The 16,954-nt window shown below is 39.6% G+C and overlaps 2 protein-coding genes across 2 annotated transcripts in view; both read left to right on the top strand.

Moving 5' to 3' along the window:
* LGR4 (leucine rich repeat containing G protein-coupled receptor 4) overlaps positions 1 to 3,548 on the top strand; it is a 97,423-nt gene extending 93,875 nt beyond the window's left edge. The window contains exon 18 of the mRNA XM_081238791.1: positions 377 to 3,548. Within this exon, the coding sequence (XP_081094917.1) occupies positions 377 to 1,653 (1,277 nt within the window). The 3' untranslated portion in view covers positions 1,654 to 3,548. The remainder of the gene's footprint in view (positions 1 to 376) is intronic.
* Positions 3,549 to 7,239: 3,691 nt separating this feature from the next.
* CCDC34 (coiled-coil domain containing 34) overlaps positions 7,240 to 16,954 on the top strand; it is a gene marked incomplete at its 5' end in the record, with an annotated part of 43,658 nt that continues 33,943 nt past the window's right edge. Inside the window, 2 exons of the mRNA XM_081239385.1 lie at positions 7,240 to 7,694; positions 12,640 to 12,775. Coding sequence (XP_081095511.1) covers positions 7,240 to 7,694; positions 12,640 to 12,775 — 591 coding nt within the window. The remainder of the gene's footprint in view (positions 7,695 to 12,639; positions 12,776 to 16,954) is intronic.

Here is a 16,954-nt window from a genome sequence, read left to right as displayed (position 1 = left end):
TCAAGTAAGAGCAGCAAGTTATGAACCCTAAACTCAAACTCTAGTATATCTGATTGCAAGCCCTCAGTTTATGAAGTACCTTTCAGGTACTAGACACTGTGCTATGTATATTAACTTAGGTATAAGAAAAAGTGAAAATTTTCTTTTAAATATCATTGTTTGATTTACCAAATAGTTAATAAAAGTAATGAAATAAATATATATTAAAATAAAATTTTAAATAGCCCAGTCCAATGACTAAAATATCTAAGAAATGGTCATCTTTTCAATTTGGATCAGTTCAATTTGGTAGTAGATTAATTATTCTAGTTTCTCTCTCAAGCCATATCATATGGAATATGGTCTTTTATAAACTGTCTTTTCTCTTTCATTTTAGGTGCTTTTAAGCCCTGTGAACATTTACTGGGAAGTTGGATGATACGTCTTACTGTGTGGTTCATTTTCTTGGTTGCATTGTTTTTCAACCTGCTTGTCATTTTAACAACATTTGCATCTTGTACATCACTGCCTTCCTCCAAATTGTTCATAGGCTTGATTTCTGTATCTAACTTATTCATGGGAGCCTATACTGGCATCTTAACTTTTCTGGATGCTGTGTCCTGGGGCCGATTTGCCGAATTTGGCATTTGGTGGGAGATTGGCAGTGGCTGCAAAATAGCTGGGTTTCTTGCCGTTTTCTCCTCGGAAAGTGCCATATTTTTATTAATGTTAGCAGCAGTCGAAAGAAGCTTATCTGCAAAAGATATAACGAAAAATGGGAAAAGCAATCATCTCAGACAGTTCCGGATTGCTGCCCTTTTTGCTCTTCTGGGTGCTGCAGTAGCAGGCTGTTTTCCCCTTTTCCACAGAGGGGAATATTCTGCTTCACCTCTGTGCTTGCCATTTCCCACAGGAGAGACCCCATCATTGGGATTTACCGTAACCTTAGTGCTGTTAAACTCACTAGCATTTTTATTAATGGCCATCATCTACACTAAACTTTACTGCAACTTGGAAAAAGAAGACCTTTCAGAGAACTCACATTCTAGCATGATTAAGCATGTTGCTTGGCTCATCTTCACCAACTGCATCTTTTTCTGCCCCGTAGCATTTTTCTCGTTTGCGCCATTGATCACTGCCATCTCTATCAGCCCCGAAATAATGAAGTCTGTTACTCTGATATTTTTCCCATTGCCTGCTTGCCTGAATCCAGTCCTGTATGTCTTCTTCAACCCAAAGTTTAAGGAAGACTGGAAGTTACTGAAGCGACATATTACCAAGAAAAGCGGATCCGTGTCGGTTTCCATCAGCAGCCAAGCTGGTTGTGTGGAACAGGATTTCTACTATGACTGCGGCATGTACTCACACTTGCAGGGTAACCTGACTGTGTGCGACTGCTGTGAATCCTTTCTGTTGACAAAGCCAGTGTCCTGCAAACACTTAATAAAATCACACAGCTGTCCCGCCTTGGCAGTGGGTTCTTGCCAAAGACCGGACGGCTATTGGTCTGACTGTGGCACGCAGTCTGCCCACTCTGATTACGCAGATGAAGAAGATTCCTTTGTCTCGGACAGTTCTGACCAGGTGCAGGCCTGTGGACGAGCCTGCTTCTATCAGAGTCGAGGATTCCCTTTGGTGCGCTATGCTTACAATCTCCCAAGAGTTAAAGACTGAATCAGTGTGTTTGTGACTGTTGCCCCCATCAACCCAAATCACAGTGTTTATAGAATGAACCCTAGTCTGATCTCGCATCTGGGAAGCACTTCTGTGATCACTGCCTGGTGTCACTTAGAAGAAGGAGAAAGGCAGCAGTTTATTTCTTAAACCAGACCTTTGCAAAGAACAAGTGCCTAAACTATCAATGGATGAAAAAATGCAGTGTCCAAGCAATGTGTAGTCTATTTGAAACAAGTGTATAACTTGAAAAAGATTCTATGTATATCATAGCAATATAGCGTTGGGTTTTTCTGATCCATAAGAAGCAAATTTATACCTATTTCTGAATTAAGCACAAGATAAAGAACAGCTGTTAATATTTTTTTAAGAATATTTTAAATGGTGATTTTGTATAACCGAAGAAAAAGTCTTGCTAATTTTACCTAATGTTTCATCATTAATCTCAGGACAACTTACTGCAGGGCCAAAAAAAGGGATTGTTTCCCAGATAGGACTATGAAAGTGCATGTAGGCATAATCGTCTGGCATTTTCTAATCCATCTCTGACATAACAGAATCCTCGATTTTGTTTAAGAGCTCTAAATCTAAAACCTGAAGATGTTTTTAAAACAATATTAACAACTGTTAGATTTTAAAAGAATAACCGAACACATTTGTTCTCGGTCATTATACACTGCTTTGTTTCGATCACAGTAATTTTTTCTTCAGTGTTTTGTGATCACACTATTAGGAAAACCTAAAGGGCTCATTGCTGTGTGAATTAGTAGATTTGGCTAAACTACTTACATGGGACTTTAATAGTATCTGAGGGATTCGATGGCTCCGTGTAATGTTCTCATTGATAAAACACATCCTAATACCCCTGGAGCTATCAGTATTTTCCAGTTTTGTTGGTATGTGATCTACCTATAGTTTAAATTATACAGAAAGTAAATTGTGGCAAGTGATTTCATTTACTTGGAAGAAATTGGGAGTAATTATGACACAGAGCACTTACATTTATTTCTTAGTGAGCTGGATTCTCCTGAACCTATACTATTACATGGAAGCTGCCATACATTTTCCCCCTTACTTTGATTTACAAGAGCCTGTGCAACAGCTCAGAAACGGTGTTCTTGTGAGACAAGCCAAATATGTCACTAAGGTAAAGCTTAGGCCTGACAAGCCAAATATGTCACTAAGGAAAAAATAAAAGGCATAAAGCTTAGGCCTATGTCTTTAAAAATCAAAAATTTTACTTGATTCTCACCTATGGACTTCTGACATGTTCATTATGTGGAGTCTTAAAGTTATAAAGGTTCAATATGTTTTTTGAACAATATGCTAAATCAGTAGCAAACCCACTGCCATATTAGTTGTTCAGGAGATACTAAAAAACATTAAGCTAGATTGCAGTTTAAAAATTAAACTGTATATAATGTGCATATAATGAATTTTTATCTTATGTAAATTATTTTTAGAACACAAGTTGGGAAATGTGGCTTCTGTTCATTTCGTTTAATTAAAGCTACCTCCTAAACTATAGTGGCTGCCAGTAGCAGAATGTTAAATTGTGGTTTATATACTTTTTGCATTGTAAATAGTCTTGGTTGTATATTGTCAGTGTAATAAAAACAGAATCTTTGTATATCAAAATCATGTAGTTTGTATAAAATGTGGGAGGGATTTATTTACAGTGTGTTGTAATTTTGTAAGGCCCAACTAGTCACAAGTTTTTTAAATTGCTATCATGTTTGTATATTTACACATCTGATAAATATTAAATCATAACTTGGTAAAAAAACTAGCTAAAAGTTTTTTCTTTTCAAAAGTCATGTTACTGAATACTTTCATTGCATTCATTTAAAAAATAGAATAGCAGATATCTAAAATATGTGGTAAACTGTGCTATACATATGGTAGGAAATACAATATTGTATGCAGTGTGTTGAATTATTAAAGTTTCTGGAAAGCAATCTATTTTGCCTTAATTTATACTAGGTATATTAATGAGTTTGCTTAGTGTTAAACTAAGCAAATTGAAGTAAAATATTTTCAAGAGTATTAGAAGAAATGTTGAGAGAACACTGCTGAAATTTAGAAGTGAGGTTTTATTCTATCTTAAGTCTGAACCATACTCATGGAAAACAAACTGTGAAATTTAAGAGGATACCATCAATTGGATCTTATTTAAAAGCAAGTTATTTAAAAAACTGCATGATTCCAGATATAGTCAATTGCTCAAAGGCAGTAGTCCTCCCTTTCTTCCCTTATCTGAGGTTTCACTTTCCATAGTTTTAGTTGCCTGTAGTCAACCGCAGTCCAAAAATATTAAATGGAAAATTCTAGAAATAAAAAATTCATGTTTTAAAGTGCACACTCTTCTGAGTAGTGTGATGAAATCTTGCGCTGTTCTACTCTGAAACGAATCATCCCTTTGTGCAGTGTATCCTGCCTGTTAGTCACTTAGTAGCTGTCTCTGACTATCTCAGTGCTTGTGTTCAAGTATCCCTTATTTTACTTAATAATGGCCCCAAAGCTTGAGAATAGCGATGCTGGCAATTCAGATATTCTCATACTGTGCCTAATTTATAAATTAAACTGTATGGGGAAAAAAACTTAGTATACATAGGGTTTGGTACTATCTACAGTTTCAGGCGTCCACTGGGGGTCTTCGGACATATCCCCTGTGGATAAGAAGGGTCTATTGTGCTTAGAAATAATTCAGTATTCACAGTCATCAAGCCCTCATTTTACAGATGGGAAAATAGAGGGCCTAATGAAATTTCAGTGAATACCTGACACATACAGCAGATTAGAACCCAAACCAGCTCCCAGTTCCCCTTAATTTGAGACGTTTTTTGTTTTTGTTTGTTTTAAACTTCAGTATATGTTTGGAATTCCCAAAGCCCAAAGTAGAATACTATAATTCCCCCTCCTCCCATGCCCTAGGCCCTCACTGCCCATCCCCAACATCCAGCTTTGGCAGCTGTCAACAGCAACATGGTAAATCTTGTTTTCCCTTCATCCCATTCACTCACCTTCTCTAATCCCTGTGCTCCTTGGATTATTTTGAAGCAAACCTAAAACAAATGGTTTCATCTGAAAATATTTCAATAGGTCCAGGGATACATTGTTTTCAGTCATTATACACTGCTTTGTTTCGATCACAGTAATTTTTTCTTCAGTGTTTTGTGATCACACTATTAGGAAAACGTAAAGGGCTCATTGCTGTGTGAATTAGTAGATTTGGCTAAACTACTTACATGGGACTTTAATAGTATCTGAGGGATTCGATGGCTCCGTGTAATGTTCTCATTGATAAAACACATCCTAATATCCCTGGAGCTATCAGTATTTTCCAGTTTTGTTGGTATGTGATCTACCTATAGTTTAAATTATACAGAAAGTAAATTGTGGCAAGTGATTTCATTTACTTGGAAGAAATTGGGAGTAATTATGACACAGAGCACTTACATTTATTTCTTAGTGAGCTGGATTCTCCTGAACCTATACTATTACATGGAAGCTGCCATACATTTTCCCCCTTACTTTGATTTACAAGAGCCTGTGCAACAGCTCAGAAACGGTGTTCTTGTGAGACAAGCCAAATATGTCACTAAGGTAAAGCTTAGGCCTGACAAGCCAAATATGTCACTAAGGAAAAAATAAAAGGCATAAAGCCTTTTATGGCATAAAGAGAAGTTACTAAGTTAATACCCTGAAACTTAAGGGGAGAGGCCCTCTTTCGAGCTTATTTATACATTTTATATAATGCAACCAAACTTGATTATGGTTTCTGTCCCAGTAATGAAAAGGCACTGTAAGAAAGGAGACCACAGGCCTTGATTATGTTCAAGCACCAGCACCAGCACCAGCACCAGCACCAGCGGCTCTTAGCCTCTTAGCTCCAGGATTGTTACAGCATAATGCAGTAGTTGGTCATGATGATGATTCTGAGGTGTCAAGGGCATAATTTGTTTCAAACATTTTAGATCCCATAGCAAGAGGTTACAGTGGAAAAGTTTTGGAGTTTAAATGATACAAGTTACCATTTACCATTTTCTCTTGTCTGGTCCTGTGCTAGAAGCTTTGAGAATTAATAAAATATGACTGGGAGATAGATTATTTCCCTATTTTACAGAGGAGTAAGTCAGAACTTGGAAAGGCAAGATTATTTCCCTATTGTACAGAGGAGTAAGTCAGAACTTGGAAAGGCAAAACAGCTTGTTTAGGGAAAACTAGGAAATAAGGAAAACCACGGATTCAAATACAGGTCTCTTACATACTAAAACTTGGGTTTGTTTGGTTTTTGTTCCTACTATGCTTCGGTAATGTGGGGTGATGTTTGTTGGGAATGGCTTCTCAAGTTTACCCCCTTATGAAGCCCTGAAGTGGCCCAGGGTGATGCTGTTATTGATTCGAGAGATGCTCTCCTAAAAGGTTTTAACCAGATACACCAATATTGAGTAATTGGGATAGAGAATGAAAACTCAAGCCATTTTATTCTTCCATCAATTCTATCACTCATTTAAATTGCTCTAGTTTTCTTCCATTTTCATTGTTTTTACTGAAAATATTAACAAAATTTACATTCCATTTAAATAGTTTTAACCATGTCATATTTTATTAACCATAGCTTCTGTCTTCTGGATTGCCCTTGGTTACTATTATTTCTACTGTAATTCTTTGGTGTCAAATTTTGCAGATCTAAATTTCATCGAAGATTTCATATCACTCTTTGGTCAATGAGAAATCCTGTGTGCTGTTTTAGCCATTGTCAGTTTTCACTGTGTGATATTTCTACAGCGATATGCATTATGAGCTGGATAAAGCCCATTTATTTAGAAGGGTACACAGTTCTGTCAGCATGAATAAAGAACCAGCTTTAGTATCTATCACTTCTTCCTTACTACCTTCATCCCCATCCCCAATCCCTGAGGAGAGTGCTCCTTCCAAAGTCCCACAAAATGTTTTCATTCCTCACAAAATGCATATAACAGAATATTTTAACGGTATGACTCTTCACCACAAAAGAATGAGGAGCTTGTAATGGCAAGGCTTGCATTTTATATATCTCCAGTGCTTAGCACAGACCGTAGTACACTAGAGCCTTCAGAAAGGCCCCGATATTCACATGCACTAAACAAACGAGTTCCTGTAAGATGCTAGGCAGACGAAGGGCTACCAAAAACAATGAAAGATTGTACCCAAAGTGCATTCTTAGATACACCTCTAAACTTAAAGTTCGCCCCCCCACCACCCCCTAAAATACGGCCGTGTGTGGCCGTGTGCTGAGAGAAATCACGGCTGATCCTTGTAACACTGACCTTGTAATGATACGGGCTTAGTTTTGGCTCCTGCTTTTCCCCCCAAAAGTACCTGCCTTACTCAGTGATAGCACATTTCCTGTACCGAATGAACACACAGCAAACAAGGGACGGGCCCTCCAAGCTGTCAGCCGGGAGCGGAGCGCGGGGTTAAATCAGAAGAAGCAGCGCAGGTCCAGGCCGGTGAGGAGGGAGGGCTGCCAAAAGACGGCAGGGCGCAGGAAGCCACCGTCTACAGGGCTGGACAAAGCCCAGGCGGCCTCCACGCGTCGCCATGGCAGCGCGAAGTCAGAGCCCGCCCGGATTGGCCGTGCCGCCGCGCGCGGGGCCTGCTGGGAGAGCACGTCCCCGCCGCCGCCGCCCTGCCGGTTTGAAGTTGGCGGGCCCTATGTGGGCTGTGGGGTGGTGGGGTGTTGTTTCGCCCCTTCCCGACTCCCAGTTCTTGGCCGACTGCAGGTCCAGGCCTCGGCCCTCCTCGGGCTTCTTCTCCGTCCTCATGGCGGGCGCCCGGGGGCAGGGACTAGAGGCGGTGGAGGTGTGCTCGCTGTCGCCGCCGCTGAGCTGCGGCTATTCCACCATTTCGCTGTTGTCTCCCCTCGGCCACCAGAGCTTCCCGTTTGACGACGACGACGGTGACGGGGAGGAGGAGGTAGATGTGGACGAAGATGCTCATGACTCAGAGGCCAAGGTGGAGAGCCTGAGAGGAATGGAGTTACAGGGGTGCTCCAGGTAAACCCGAGGCCGCCGGCCGATACAGCCCCTCTCAAGATTCCTTAGACCCTTCTAAGTACTTTCCTCTGGCGGCCAAACACCCTCTTGTCTTCCCTCTCAAAGGCTGCACGGGCACCTGCATCCACAGGTGCTGCTGCTTTGGGCCGGTTCTTACACATGACCACAGATTTATCATCGTTCTTAATCCTTTTTTCCTGAGAATGTGATGATTACTACAGTCTCGCTCCCCAGAGAAACGCACCTAGTCTTAAACATAAAATTTTGCTACAATTTCAGGAGTTTTATGAAAACTCAGAAAACAGATTGGGGACACTGGAACTCTTGTCCAAACCCTTAACACCAAAATGTAGGTTACTGCACCTTAGTGATACCTGGAGCTATTTTGAAAAAAATCTGATTGTCAGTGAAGTATGTTGCAGTAAGCAGTATACTTTTTATGTCATAGATTAAGAGCTGAAGCTTGGAGGCTAGCAATGTCAACTTCAGCATCCAGAGACAGTGTTGGGTCTGCTCTGAGCACTTAACAGTAGAAAAGAAGTCATTGAATCAGAGAATGTTAGAATCAAAGGTATTATTAAAGCCATCTTAATTTATTTATTTCTGCAGTTCATTTGGCAAACATTTAGTTTGTGCCATATGGGGCCCATAAACAAGATAGGCATTGTCTCTACTCTCATGGAATTAAAGCCTACATCCAGCCACTAATTTTACAGATAACAAAACTGGCTCCGAATACAAATAAAAAGTCTAATTCAAAGGCATACACCTAGTTATTAGCAAAGCTGGGCCTAGTCCCAAGGTATATTGATCATGTTTTCTCTTCCCTATGCTACGTGCCTATTGCTGGGTATAAAGAAATAGGAGCAAAGGGCCTATCCCTGCAGGAATATCTTTTTCTGGGACAGACTTAGTGATGCAGGTCCATTCTGAGGTAGACTTATTATGTCATCTAAAGGAAGCATTTACAAGTTTCTGATTGTCAAGCTGCATAGGGCACAATACAGGAGATCTAAGACATACAGACCAAAGAACCCATGCTTTATGTGTAAGCAACCAGTTTAACCCCTTTGCTATAAGACATGCATACACAGAGTGAGTAAATGGAATATGGAACCATATGAAGTGACTCACATACACAGTTACAACAGTGAGTCTCTTAAGAATGAGAAGTAAACATTAGTACTTTGGTAGGAATGGAGATCAGTAAAAGTAATCAAGCAAGCCACTTGCCCAGACTGGTTGTAACGACAAGAAAGTTTCAGGAGTCCATTTTCATGTGGGCCTTTGTACAGATTCTTCAGGATTGAGTTGGTCTCAGTGATTTTTAAAATAAATACCAAGGCTTTGGAAAATACCTTCTAAGCCTAATGTAGACAGTTTAGCAACCCAAGGAATGATGGCCATCAAAACTACAGCTCAGCTACTGAGACCTTGCATTAGCTTCCAAGAGCCAAAGCCCTGACCAAATGGAGCTCATTACAAGAGGAGCCAGTCATATTTATGTCAAACGTTAACCAGAGCCCGAATGAGCTGGTAACACCCCAGGGCCATAGCTGCCTTCCTTATCACAGTTCATCCCCTCTGAATCAAGGCAATAAGTAAGATGTGGTCTGGAGAGAATGCAGGAATTGTCAGGCCTGTGTGTGGCAAGTGTCAGATGCTTATTAGGTGTTCAATAAACATATGCTGAAGGAATGCCTATTTCCCACTTCCTAGAGAACAGATAGTTGTGGTGATTGTTTTCAAATGCTTTAGAAAACCCAGCACTTCTTTTCAGGAAAGAGAAGTGTTTAGAACATTTCCTTATTCCTCCTCCTTACTTCTCACCTTTAGTTGGTGCCCTGACAGTTTGGGGGTGATGGGATGAAGAGGGCAGGTGCCTGAGCTGTAGCAGTGAGCATCCTCTTGTGGACCAGAGCGTGGAATTTTATGCCTTTTTTTTTTTTTTTTTTTTCCCATCCTTCACCTGCCACAGGGATCTGACTGTGGCAAAACTAATAAGGTGAGGCTTTCTTGGGATAGACTCAGGCATCAGCTGCACATGATGGGGTTGAGCTGCAGGTATTTTCGGTGTATAGAGCTGTGCTTAGAGGACGCGCTGACCTTCAGGTGTGTTGGATAGCACTGAGGTAAAGCTCACAGGTGACTTCAGACAAGATAATGAGAAATATTTTCCTGGAGTCTTTTATAGTATGCATTGGGCCTGCTGTTTGTTCAGCTTTATCCTGGAAACCCATTAGGAAACCCGTGCCTTAATAAACGTCTTGGTCAGAAACAGCTGCTTATCAAGCCTCTCTTGAGTATGAGTAGAGCTGTAGTATATATGCCACACATTTTGAATATATTTTTTAAAACTGATGAGGCAAGAAATGTAATATTTAAAGTGTCATTTTATTTTATTTATTTATTTATTTTTTGCGGTACGCGGGCCTCTCACTGCTGTGGCCTCTCCCGTTGCGGAGCACAGGCTCCGGACGCGCAGGCTCAGCGGCCATGGCTCACGGGCCCAGTTGCTCCGCGGCATGTGGGATCTTCCCGGACTGGGGCACAAACTCCTGTCCCCCGCATCGGCAGGCGGACTCTCAACCACTGCGCCACCAGGGAAGCCCTACGGTGTCCTTTTAAAAAGAAAACACTCATCTCACTGATTTCTTCTTTCACCAAACATCTCTTAGGAGCCTACTATATTCTAGGCCCTAAGCTAGACTCTTGAAATAAAAAATGAGTTAAGACATGTTTTCCGTCTGTTAGGAATTCATGGTTTCTGGTAGAGATGGACAAGTGACAGAAAGCCTAAGGCACTTAGTCCAGATTTTTTGCAGAATGAGGCAATAAAGATTAAAACCTGAGCTAAATCTTAAAGGGAGAGCAGGAATTAGCTATACTCCTCCTAGCAGTACTAACTGACACGTCCCAAATGCTTACCGAGTGCTCGGAACCAAGTGCTTTAGTGTGGATCGTTTGTGCCACAGTACCTGTGAGGTAGCCACTACTATTTTCTCCACTTAACAGATGAGAAACGAGGCTTAAAGAGGTTAAAAAATGTACATGACTAGGAAGCAGGAGGTAGAGATTCACCCAAATGTTTTACTCCCAAATCTAAACTCTTACTTTGGCCGTGTGTGGACGTGGAGGAAAAGAATTTCAGAATTTTAAGCAAAGCTGCAGAGCACAAGCGCGTGGCATATTCATCAACGTGCCTAAGTTCAATAAGACTGAAACGTAGAGTCCAGATCAGCTATTGGTGGAAGAAGAGGCTGGAAGCTAAGCAGGGCCGATTCATGGGTGTCAGGCTATGGAGTGTGGATTCCATCCTATGGGCAGAGGAGCACTGAAGAATTTTGAGATGGGGAGTGACATGTCGGACAGATGCATTTGAAGGATGAATCTGGCAACAGTGGAGAATAGTTTGAAATGGAGGGAGAAAGGCCGGTTATGACCAGACAGCAGTTGTGAGGTTGTAGAAGAGAAGAATGGCTTGAGAAAACTGAAAGAAGTAAAACAGACAGGGTGGGGCGATTATATGGGTGTAGGACCTAGAGGTACCAAATGTGGACGGGAAGCTGGAGTCAAAGATCTGGCTTCTGGCTTGGCTAACTGGGTGGGTGTTGGTACTCTTCACCGAGGTAGGGTTATAAGAGGAGGAGTAAGATTCTTCTTGATGGGGAGGGTAGTGAGTGGGTGGTAGATGATTCGACTTGTTTTAGCCTGGTTGCGTTTGGTATTTAAGTGGAGCTGTCTATCGGATGGTTGAAAATGAAAGTTTGGAGCTGAAGAGCAAGGTCTAGCCTGGAATGCCCGATCCAAGCCTCATCAGCACCTAGTGACAGTGGAAGCTACGGGAGGGCGCGGTGGTGCTCTGCAAGACTGAGAAGGAAAGATCTAGGAAATAAATGACACATCAACAGTGTCCCTTTCCCACTAGAATACAAATTTCATAATGACGCGGATGAATGAAGAAACAGCAGAAAAAAACAAGTAAGTGGAAGCTACAAGGCAGAAAAAGCTGAGCATGGCAGTGGACGAGGCAATTGGTTGCCTGAAGCAGGAATGTCAGAGACAAAGAGGGGCTGAGTCTATAATAATGTAGTGTTTTGAGCTGCCTCGGGTCCTGAACAAGCTTTCTTTCCATGGGTGCTCATGGTTCAGCTTTTCCTGCTTTATGGGGCTTGTGTATCTGGCCAAGGCCCTGTGTTCTTTATGTATGTATGTACTCACAGTACTTCTCCTCCCCTCTTCTTTTGAGCTTGAGTGAGTGCTTACTTTTCCACATACCCAGAAGAGACAGACTGACAGAGGTTTGTGGTGGAGACTATGGTAGGAGGTAACCCAACTCTGGGGAGCTGTGGACACCCTATCTGAGAACTGGCAAAAGGGAGTCCACCAAAACATGGAAGAATACAAGGACCATATATATTTTGATACCTATTTATTTCAAAACAATATCAAACTTACAGAAAAGTTGAGAGTGTAAAGAACTCTGTCTACCCCTCACACCAAAACCTTAATTGTTACCACATTAGCTTTACCATCCTCGCTGTGTAGGTATGTATTCTTCCCTTCGTGAAGTATTTAAAGGAGGAAAAGGGAAAACTCTGCTCCAGGATCTGGTTAGAAATATGTGTTGTAATTAGCAGTCCAGATATAAGATGTTTAAGAATAAAAAAAAATTGTTGTAATTGAGGCAAATGGACTGGGTGTGATTTTAGAACATGAGAGAATTCAAAGGCAGTCTGAAGGGTAAACTAATACAAACATTGGACTTCCTGTTCATGGTTTTTCAAGTGTATATTTATGATTAATTCAGCATATTTATATATAAAAATCACAGTATTGTAAATATGTTGTGGAATTCTGCTTTCATTGTACAGCTAAGTGATTTTGACTGCTAAGCCAAAGAGTTTTGAGTACAAGTGCTGTAGTATCCTCTCTTTTGCAATAGTGTGGTTGCATCCGAAGATAACCAAGAAGAACAGAAACAGGTGCAGTTACCAGAAAGCAGCCTGACACCGTGGGAAGTGTGGTTTGTTGGCAAAGAAAAAGTAGAACGTGACCGTCTGCAACGGAAGGCTCTAGAGGTAAAACGAGACAGTATTCTTTCTACTTAATCCATGAGCTCACAAAGTAGAGCTGCTGTCGAAATTAAAATGTTAGTGTTATTATCCCTCACAACAGACTTCTTGCATTTTCTTGTATCAGTTTGCTATATTGATATTAATAACTTACTGGAGAAATAATACATGTTCATTATAAGAACATTTGGAAAATACAGCTAAGCATAATTAGGAAAATGAAAATCTCTAATCTTGTCCCCTGAAGATAACTATTGTTTGTTTTTGTTTTTTTTTTAAATAAATTTATTTATTTTTGGCTGCAATGAGTCTTCGTTGCTGCACTTGGGCTTTTTCTAGTCATGGTAAGCGGGGGCTACTCTTTGTTGCGGTGCGCAGGCTTCTCATTGTGGTGGCTTCTCTTGTTGCGGATGGAGCATGGGTTCTAGGCGTGCAGGCTTCAGTAGTTGTGTCATACGGGCTCTAGAGCGCAGGCTCAGTAGTTGTGGTGCACGGGCTTAGTTGTTCCGCGGCATGGGGGATCTTCCCGGACCAGGGCTCGAACCTGTGTCCCCTGCATTGGCAGGCAGACTCCCAACCACTGCGCCACCAGGGAATTCCCCATAACTATTGTTAATATTATGGCATATAGCCTTCCACATTTTCTTCTATGTAAATTTTAAAAAACATGTGCAAATGTATATTCGTATAGTGTCACCATATGTACATTTAACTAAAGTCAGCTGCATATACTTGGTAAAATTTTTAAGAGAAATAAAAATTAAAGTAGAGGCTGGAAATCTATCCCCATATCACTCAGAGCATGTGCCCCGGAGTGAGTTTGTGCTGGGAGATGGGAATCTTCTGGGCTTTCAGGTTTTTTCAGTTTCTCTTTGCCTCCCTGCCTCACTTGTGGACATTTTTGTATTTGTGATTCTCTCTGAACTCTGTCCAAACATCAAAAAATAGTTTGAGATACATTTTCATATGAATCCGTCATTCTTTGAACTCTTATCATTTGCTGTTTAGAACATAGCAGCCAAATAGATTTGGATAGTTTGGCATCCTCCAGTATCTAGACCAACTGAATTCTCTCTATCCAGACACAGAAACCAGGTAGATTTGAGTGGTGAGGGATATGTCTTGTTTTTAATAAATAGGATCACTCTTTTGTAACCTGCTTTTTTCTGCTTATTGCATTATTAATATGTTTCTGTATCATTAACTATTTTATAGCATCATTTAAAAATGGCTAAGATTATTAAAATATATTTAGAATGTATTGAATATATAATAGAATATAGTTAACCAGTTCACTATTGTTGCATATTTAAGTTTATTCTAATCTATTACTATCCCTGTTACTATAAAATCCTTGGAATTGAAACTTCACCCTCCATGATCTTCTTGGAGTAAATTTTCCATTTCAGTTTTGAAACTAGTTGTTCTTTCTGTGATGGCTTTCTAGCCAGGTAGGCAGTCACAGTCTTTTTCTTTCTCTTTTTTATTGAATTATGGTTGATTTACAATGTTGTATTAGTTTCAGATGTATAGCAATCTGATTCAGTTTTATATATACATATGCACACATATATATACACAGTTTCAGATTCTTTTCCATTATAGGTTATTACAAGATATTGAATATAGTTCCCTGTGCTATAGAGTAAATCCTTGTTGCTTATGTATTTTATATACAGTAGTGTGTATCTGTTAATTCCAAACTCCTAATTTTTCCTTTCCCCATCTTTCCCCTTTGGTAACCATAAGTTTGTTTTCTATGTCTGTGAGTCTATTTCTGCTTTGTAAATTCATTCATTTGTACCATTTTTTTAGATTCCACATATAAGTGATATCATATGATACTTATCTTTCTCAGTCTGACTTACTTCACTTAGTCTGATAATTTCTAGGTCCATCCATGTTGCTACAGATGGCATTATTTCATTCATTTTTATGGCTGAGTAATATTTCAATGTGTGTGTGTGTGTGTGTGTATACACGTGTGTGTGTGTGTGTGTATGTATATATATATATCCCACATCTTTTTTATCCATTCATCTGTTGATGAACATTTAGGTTGCTTCCATGTCTTGGCTATTTGAAATAGTGGTGCTGTGAACATTGGGATGCATGTATCTTTTCAAATAAGAGTTTTCATCTGTTCTGAATATATACCCAGGAGTGGAATTGTTGGATCATACGGTAACTCAATTTTTAATTTTTAAAGGAACCTCCATACTGTTCTCCCTAATGGGTACACCAATTTACATTCCCACCAACAGTGTAGGAGGGTTCCTTTTCTCCTCACCCTCTCCAGTATTTATTATTTGTACATTTTTTGATGATGGCTGTTCTGACCAGAATGAGATGATACTTTATTGTAGTTTTGATTTGCATTTCTCTGTAATTAGCGATGTTGAGCATCTTTTCATGTGCCTGTGGGCCATCTGTATGTCTTTGGAGAAATGTCTATTTACGTTTTCTGCCTATTTTTTTATTCTGTTGTTTCTTGTTTTTGATATTAAGCTGTATGAGCTTTTTGTATATTTTGGAAATTAATCCCTTGTTCATTGTATCATTTGCAAATATTTTCTCCCATTCCGTAGGTTGTCTTTTCTTTTTGTTTATGGTTTCCTTTGCTGTGTGTATAAGCTTTTAAGTTTAATTAGGTCCCATTTATTTGTTTTTGCTTTTGTTTCCATTACTATAAAAGACAGATCCAAAAAAATATTGCTGCAGTTTATGTCAAAGAGTGTTCTGCCTATGTTTTCCTCTAAGAGTTTTATAGTATCTGGCTTTACATTTCGGGCTTTAATCCTTTTTGAGTTTATTTTTGTATATGGTGTTAGAGAACAGTCTAATATTATTCATTTACATGTAGCTATCCAGTTTTCCCAGCACCACTTATTGAAGAGACTGTCTTTTCTCCATTGTATATTCTTGCCTGTTTTGTCAAAGATTAATTGACCTTAGGTGCGTGGGTTTATTTCTGGGCTTTCTATCCTGTTCCATTGAACTATATTTCTGTTTTTTGCACCAATACCATACTGTTTTGATTACTGTAGCTTTGTAGTATAGCCTGAAGTCAGGGAGCCAGATTTCCTCTTGCACTGTTTTTCTTTCTCAGGACTGCTACTGGGGTCTTTTGGCTATTTGGGGTCTTTTGTATTTCCTTACAAGTTTTAAGATTCTTTTGTTCTAGTTCTATGAAAAATGCCATTGGTAATTTGATAGGGATTACATTGAATCTGTAGATTGCCTTGGGTAGTGTAGTCATTTAGACAATATTGATTCTTCCAATCCAGGAACATGGTATATCTTTCCATCTGTGTGTGTCATCTTCGGTTTCTTTCATCAAGGTCTTATAGTTTTCTGAGTACAGGTCTTTTGGCTCCTTAGGTAGGTTTATTCCTAGGTATTTTATTCTTTTTGATGTGATGGTAAATGGAATTGTTTCCTTAATTTCTCTTTCTGCTCTTTCATTGTTAGTGTATAGACATGCAGCAGATTTCTGTGTATTAATTTTGTATCCTGCAATTTAATAAATTAATTGATGAGCTCTAGTAGTTTTCTGGTAGCATCATTAGGATTTTCTATGTGTAGTATCATGTCATCTGCAAACAGTGACAGTTTTACTTCTTCTTTTCCAATTTGGATTCCTCTTATTTCTTTTTCTTCTCTGATTGCTGTGGCTGGGACTTCCAGAACTATGCTGAATAAAAGTGGCGACGTGGACATCATTGTCTTGTTCCTAAATCCTAGAAGAAATGCTTTCAGCTTTTCACCATTGAGTATGATGTTAGCTGTGGGTTTATCATATATGACCTTTAGTTTGTTGAGGTAGGTTCCCTCTAAGCCCACATTCTGAAGAGTTTTTATCATAAATGGGTGTACAATTTTGTCAAATGTTTTTTCTGCCTTTATTGAGATGGTGATATGGCTGTTAGTCTTCAGTTTGTTAATGTGGTGTATCACACTGATTGATTTGTGGATATTGAAGAATCCTTGCATCCCTGGGATAATCCCACTTGATCATGGTGTATGATCCTTTTAATGTATTGTTGGATTCTGTTTGCTAGTATTTTGTTGAGGATTTTTGCATCTATGTTCATCAGTGATATTGGCCTGTAATTTTCTTTTTTTGTGGTATCATTGTCTGGTTTTGGTATCAGGGTGATGGTGGCCTCATAGAATGAGTTTGGG

Source organism: Mesoplodon bidens (genome assembly GCF_964165515.1).
Source record: "Mesoplodon bidens genome assembly, chromosome: 7".
Classification (NCBI taxonomy): domain Eukaryota; kingdom Metazoa; phylum Chordata; class Mammalia; order Artiodactyla; family Ziphiidae; genus Mesoplodon; species Mesoplodon bidens.
Note: the sequence above shows the minus strand (reverse complement) of the source record. Positions and strands in the feature narration are given on the sequence as shown.